Source organism: Pleurodeles waltl, chromosome 2_1 (assembly GCF_031143425.1).
Source record: "Pleurodeles waltl isolate 20211129_DDA chromosome 2_1, aPleWal1.hap1.20221129, whole genome shotgun sequence".
Classification (NCBI taxonomy): Eukaryota; Metazoa; Chordata; class Amphibia; order Caudata; family Salamandridae; genus Pleurodeles; species Pleurodeles waltl.
The window spans coordinates 122,343,483-122,350,254 of NC_090438.1; the positions used below are offsets into that span (position 1 = coordinate 122,343,483).

At 45.3% G+C, this 6,772-nt stretch overlaps 1 protein-coding gene across 1 annotated transcript; it reads right to left on the minus strand.

The window, feature by feature from the left end:
- Positions 1-2,281: 2,281 nt before the first annotated feature.
- On the minus strand, positions 2,282-3,766 carry LOC138259436 (uncharacterized). The gene is made up of 2 exons (XM_069207187.1): positions 3,014-3,766; positions 2,282-2,911 (listed from the first exon to the last, which is right to left on the minus strand). The coding sequence occupies exons 1-2, from the start codon at positions 3,494-3,496 to the stop codon at positions 2,282-2,284; spliced, it is 1,113 nt and encodes a 370-aa protein (XP_069063288.1). The 5' UTR covers positions 3,497-3,766.
- Between the last annotated feature and the right edge of the window lie 3,006 nt (positions 3,767-6,772).

A 6,772-nucleotide genomic window follows, 5' to 3' on the forward strand; every position in this document is an offset into this window, starting at 1 on the left:
TGAGCTCAGGGGCTTTAAGAAACACTTTTCTTCTAACGTAATCCAACACCAGATATATATTCGCATACGTCTCGATGCTGCCTATAGTTTTGTTGATGGCCTCGACTACCGCCGCTACGGTGGGGTAATAGCCGTGTGGGAAAGACAGGTGATAGGTCAGGGTATCCTGAGGGCGCTTTATATGAAATTTAACATCGGCCTTTGTAAAGGTATTCCAAGTTCTAGGGTACTGTATTTCCGTTAGTGCCACCTCCCACGGACCTTTCAAATCCACTGGTTTTGCAAGTTTCACCGTATAACTCGAAATCTGATTGTCTGGGAACATGTCCTTCGAAGCATTGGATGGCAGCGTGATATAAAAAGGGGAGTTCTCCATCATGGCGCTTACAGCTTGACCTCACACAACGTGCAATGAGCTGGCCAGGACCCAACTGTTAAATTTCTCGGGCCACCCACGCCATTTGACCAACGCCTGTCTCCGGACACCGCTCCCTTTCCTTTTCAGAACCTTTTCAACCCTGTACACCCTGTTCGGATCGTAGGGCACCTTTTGCAACTCTTCGGTGTAAAAGACACCCGATACCTCTTCCCCAGCGTAGTCTTTTAACCTGTAAATATATATCCCTTCTTTAAGCTGCACACTTTCCACTATGAATATCTCATCGCTGAATGTTTGCTGGTAGCCTTTGGTGAAGACCCCCTTCAACTTTGAAACCCTGACATGATCCCCTTCTTTTAAATTCGGTTTCTTGACCTTCGGCGTGAGACGCCCGCCGTACACCGTTCTCCACACCGTTAACGAATTATCCCTTGTTACCTTAACAGGGGCCATTTTGATTGTCCTGTGGTAGGTGGCGTTATAAACATCTATAAAAGCCTTTAGAACATCCACGTATCTGTAGGTGTTGTTGGCGGTGAAATATCGCCACATCTTCGACTTTAAAGTACGGTTAAAACGCTCTACAACAGCAGCCTTTACCTCTGTGTGCGTTACAAAATGTTGAACAGCGTGCAGGTCTAATAATTTTTGGAAATGTTTGTTTAAAAATTCCTTTCCGGCGTCTGTTTGTAGTTTCTGGGGCACACGCCCGCTAGCGAAGATGTCTTTAAAAGCAGCTGTAACGCTGGTACCACTTTTATCGTTTAATGCCTCTGCATAGGCGTATTTGGACAAGACATCTATGACGGTTAATATATACATGGCGCCATCGTTATGTTTTGCTAGATCTTGAAGACTGATTATGTCGGCCTGCCACTGATAATCGAGCTGTGCGTTAACAACGGTGGCCCGCCTCTTAAAGCGCCTCCTGGCAGGTTTGTGCAGCGAATAAGCCTCTTCCCCAGCTAACCAAGTCTTCACACTGGCACGTTTTACAGATTCATTTTCAGCTCGAGCCCTTCTAAATAGAGCTTCGGAACCTCCGAAACTTCCAACCCCATGTTTATCGTAATAAAGCTTCCTTAAATCCGCATCCGTCATGTTGTCTCCCACCAACACCACGAAATGAAAGACGCTTGTTTTGTGTAAGGTCATTTTATTAAACATGAAAAACATAAAAAATGGTGCTGGGCTACACAACCAACGTGTATTTGACATTTTGTGCTACAGAGTTTATAGATGTCATAACGCTGGACCGCTGTGGTCTTTTTACAAACGTATACATAGTACAACCCCCACTACACATGTTACTCAGAGTATGGCCTTTCACAAACGCTAAGCGTCACAAACTTTGATATTTTTATAGCTATACTCTCAATAGCTCTAGACAGGACTTCCCGCTCCCCACGCCTATAACTCTGAACACTCAGGATACTGACAAAATTCAACAGTTCATACAGTTCTAACCAGGACCATTCCGAACCTTTATTTGTGACATAATCTTCAGTCATGTTCACCAACGCCTCGTGTATCCCCGTCTCAGGTGAAAGTCTTAACTCTCGAATGTGTTCTTTGTCCGAGGTCCGGCATTCAACAGATGCGTTTAGCCGCCCATTGATACACCACTTGGCGATACACAAATGACTGCTACATTGCAACAAGGCTGAAGGTTCCGAAATGTTCAGATACCGCAGAGTCATAGGATGTATTTCAGCTATTCTTTCTTTAACCAGCACAAAAATCAATCTCCCGATACAGATGTAGCCCGGTTGTAACTCATAGGCATCTTGCATCTCGATACCCGGATTCCCCGCCTAAAAGTGAGTAAGTATGGAGCGTTAAGTAACACATTCATGGTCTACTTTTTTTTTTTTTTTTAATTAATTAATTTATTTTATTTTTCTAAAACAGCTTTCGTGGGGCTAGAGACTTCATTCTTCTGTTTTTATGATAAATGTCACACATTCGTCTTTTTATAACCTGTTCTAACATACTTATGTCAAAGTGGGGACACATACCATGCATGCGGTCGAGTTTTGAGCAGGGCTCAGCAGCGTATCGGATCTCATTGACAGCCGCAGCCAAGACCTTAATCATATCACTGTGGACACCTTTCTTCACAGCCGACAGCCCATACACAACCCTTAACAACCTATATACCCGGTGAGGGTCTATCCGACTACAAATGTGGCGAATTATTCTTGGTGTGTATGCATCGTATAAACATTCATGAGCATCCTGTTGAGGCGCATTAATTTTATGCCCGTAACAAAGATCATAATAATCCCGTTTAACACAGGCGTTCACAGCGGCCGCTGCAAAACCTTTAACTGGCCATATGGTGGCCCAGGGTACGCCCGGAGCTTCCTTTTCAAAATCGCGGCTAGTGTAGGTGCAGACACATTTCTTACGAGGCTCTTTGTTCTGGCTTGTAACACTTCCAGACTGTCTGGAACAGCATAAGCAGTAAAAATTTACGGCGTTAACCTTTGGAGTTGACCCTTCTAGAGGCTCACTTTCTTCAGCTACGTTCTAGGGTTCAAACAGAAAGCACAAGACACATTATTAGTTAAATGTATGACATTAGAGTATACAGACATAAAAAAAAAAAATAACAAAACTGTCATTACCAACCTCCATATTCGCATCACACTCAGAGGCTCCTCTGAAATCCTGGGAGTCGCAGAGGTCCATTGGGGCAGAAACAGCGCCGGAGCTTACACCTGATGGCTGTACAATAACGGCCTCTGACTCGGTGGCCTCCTGGTCGCCCATGTCTTCATAGATGGGCGAATTCGGTGGTGCTACACATTCTTCAACATCTTCAATGTCTATGAAGTTAGATGCAACACTTAATTCATCTTTCGAGGCATTGCTGTCGCTGTCGGGCCCCTTAATAGGGGATATCTGGGTCGACACAGCCTTGAGGTTGAGCTTTTCAAGCCGGTAGCAAAGTTCCTCTTCAAAACCGGTAACATCGGTATCTTGGGTGGCCGGGACACCCTGTTGTGCATTCTCATCCATCGTAAGAGGGGCGAGGGTCCGGTAATATCTACCAATAGTGTTCAGGGCCCCTGAGGAGGCTGCTTTTCTTGCGATCGGATTGTATCTCTTCATGGCACCTTGCCAAACTGTTTCAACCCTGGTTCACGGTTTGACAGCCGGTTCTAACCAGCTCCTTATATGCAACATTTCAAAAAAAGGGGGGCTAACACGTGACACCATGAGGGCCCCTAACTGGCACTTGGGCATGAATGTCTGACATGTCCAGACCTGTCCCTCTCAAGCTCTGAAACCACGTGCACATCACTAAGTCATACTTTTTACATATCTCATAGGCCAAAACCCAGGGGCTAGGACCCAGACACAGGGCTAACACGTGACACCATGAGGGCCCAGCCCAATTGACACCCCCATGCACACACGTCACTTCCGGGGAGGGCTTTCAGGGACATCGGAAGTCCCAGCCACCGGATATGACGTCATATCCGGGGCGGGATAACTGTCACTTTTAATATGGTATCCCTTCCTACTACTCATGTGTCACATTTTCATAAACTTGCCATGTTTTTCCTTGCACACTCCAAGGGCCTGATTTCGATCATTTTTCGGTTGGTTTCTCTGTCTGCCTACTAGGCAGCCTGTCTCCTCTATTTAGATGCTGGCTGGTCGATGTAAGAAAGTCAGGTGGAGTGCTGTAGTCGCCATCTGAGTTTTCCTCCCGCGTCAACCGCACCATAGGCCAAAGTGGCTGTTGGAGGGAGTACAACCAGTTTGTCCACCGGGCCAATCACGATGTGCCTTCCCACCGACGTAACTGTGATGGGTAAACTTCCACACCTGAGTTGGCGGATTGGAAGGAATGTAAGGTCGAAACGTACCTTTTCCTTTTTTTTCTCCTGCCTATCCATCATGAATCCAGTCGTTCAAGTCCTTCCTTTGCTGCTGCTACTTGACCACGAAATAAATCAACCCCGTCACCACCGGAATAGAAGGTAAGCTACATTTCTACGTGTTACCTTTTGAATTGTCTGTTTCCATTAGCTCTGAACATGTGCATTTTTAACTCACACTTGCAAGCAGAATTTTACTAATGTGCAATGCATATGTGTGCAATGTGGTTGTTTAAGAAATTTTAAGAAACACGCCTGTATAATCTAATTTGATTTACAAGTTTGGTACAAGCTGCCTTTATGAGAATGGACAACTACACAAAAAATTACATTGATCCAAAATTCAAAATATGGCCATATAAGTAATCATTTTTCATAAACTATCAAATCTTATACAGATGCATTATTCATTTTTGGAATAATGTTAATTTAATAAAATGTAGCAATTGCAGTATACAAGACAAAAAGCTTGTTTACAATAAATGTGAAATCAATGTTAATTCAAAACTTCTTATATATTGATTGATTTCACATTTTACCTGTCTAGTTCATCTTCAGTGTAGTATTACATTTGAATTTACTCTTAACTTTTTAAATGTGTAATGCATATGTGTTTATTTTTTTATCAATTTCAAATAAACACACATGTATTACCACTTAAAAAAATAAAAAATGTTTAACTTTGGTGTAAGTGTCCATTATAATGATGAGTGCTTGCACCTAAATGTCTATGGTCATCGTTATGACGTTGGCGGTAATTGCTGCTTACCGCCGCGGTAATGGCAGCCAACATACAGCCACGGTGGCGAATATCCGTTCGCCATATTATGACACACACACACCAAACTGACAGAATAGTGCCACATACACAAATCTGCCAGCCCAAATGTCAGTGGTAAAGTGTCGGTACGAACACCCATACCGTTACTCCCACAAAACAATGCCCACAACATTATGACCCATGAATCACCATGTACAGACATTCAATGGTGGTGAACCATTGGTGGTACCCACCGGCGCGCTCAGAATGGCCACCCAAATACAAAACAACACAACATTGGCCTAAATGAAAATCACAGACCTGACACTGATACACACACAACACCCATCCACCCACCCGCAGCACTATAAAACACACACCAACATTACACATAACCCTTTACGAACACCAGTAATTGACACGAGACTAACACGAACACCACTGAGACAACTACACACACCACAAACACCCATCCATCTGTCACGCACCCCACATCCCACACCCCACCACATCACTCAACACCCTATGCACAACACACACCACACAACACCCATGTCCTCACTAAGGCACCCCTGTTTCACTGATGAGGAGTTGCGGGTCATGGTGGAGGAAATAGTCAGGGTAGAGCCACAGCTGTTTGGAGAACAGGTACAGCAAATATCCATTGCCAGGAAGATGGAGCTATAGTGGAGAATCGTGGATAGGGTGAACGTCGTGGGACAGCATCCAAGAACAAGGGATGACATCAGGAAGAGGTGGCATGACCTACGGGGGGAAGGTATGTCCCATAGCAGCAAGGCACCAGCTCACCATCCAGAGGACTGGCGGTGGCCCCCCACCTCACAGCATGGGAGGAGCAAGTCTTGGCAATATTGCATCCTGAGGGACTCACTGGAGTAGCCGGAGGACTGGACACTGGTGAGTCAATATTTACTACTCATCACCCTCCATACCTGCATGCCATCACACCCCCTCACAGTCACTCCCATCACTCCACTCCATCCCACACATGCACCTACACATCTGACTAACCCCAATGCCAAGCCCTGCATGCTATACCAATGCATGGACAGCCCTCCCAGCCCTACATGTACACCCATCACCAAAGCATGCACAGCATGGAGAACTAACAATCCCACAATACATCACCATACACAAACAAAGGTGGCAGGGCAACAGCAACAATAGAGGGGATGCTAGGTATGACATGATCGGGCCCCTACCACTAACAAGTCTACTGACCAGCCCACCAATTCTGCTGCAGTTAGTGGGCAGGAGGCCCTGCCACAGGACCCACAGGTCACCAGGACCCCTCCCCCTGCAGAAGGTGAACCACCCCGTAAATGTTCCCTGCGACCCAGAAAGAAGCCAGAGACACTTGCCAAGACCAAGACCACACCAGCAAATGAGACACTCCTGAATGTCCCCATTGTGTCCCACCCTGTCACCTTGTCCACTTTGATCTGCCTTTGCACCCCTTCGTATGGCCCCTTGGGCACTGGACTTGTGCTACAAATAGACTGGAACAGTACCCTGAACGTTCCTCTGCCATCAACCCAATCCATTGCACTTTTCCATCAATTATTTGCACTACAATAAACACCCTTGAACACAACTTGAGTGATGGTGTTTTATGTGATGGAAATGTGCATTTATGGTATGGAAACAGTCACATCTTGTGCAAATGATCTGAACACTGTGATAGCATACAATTAATGACCTGTAGCTGTCTGTATTCAT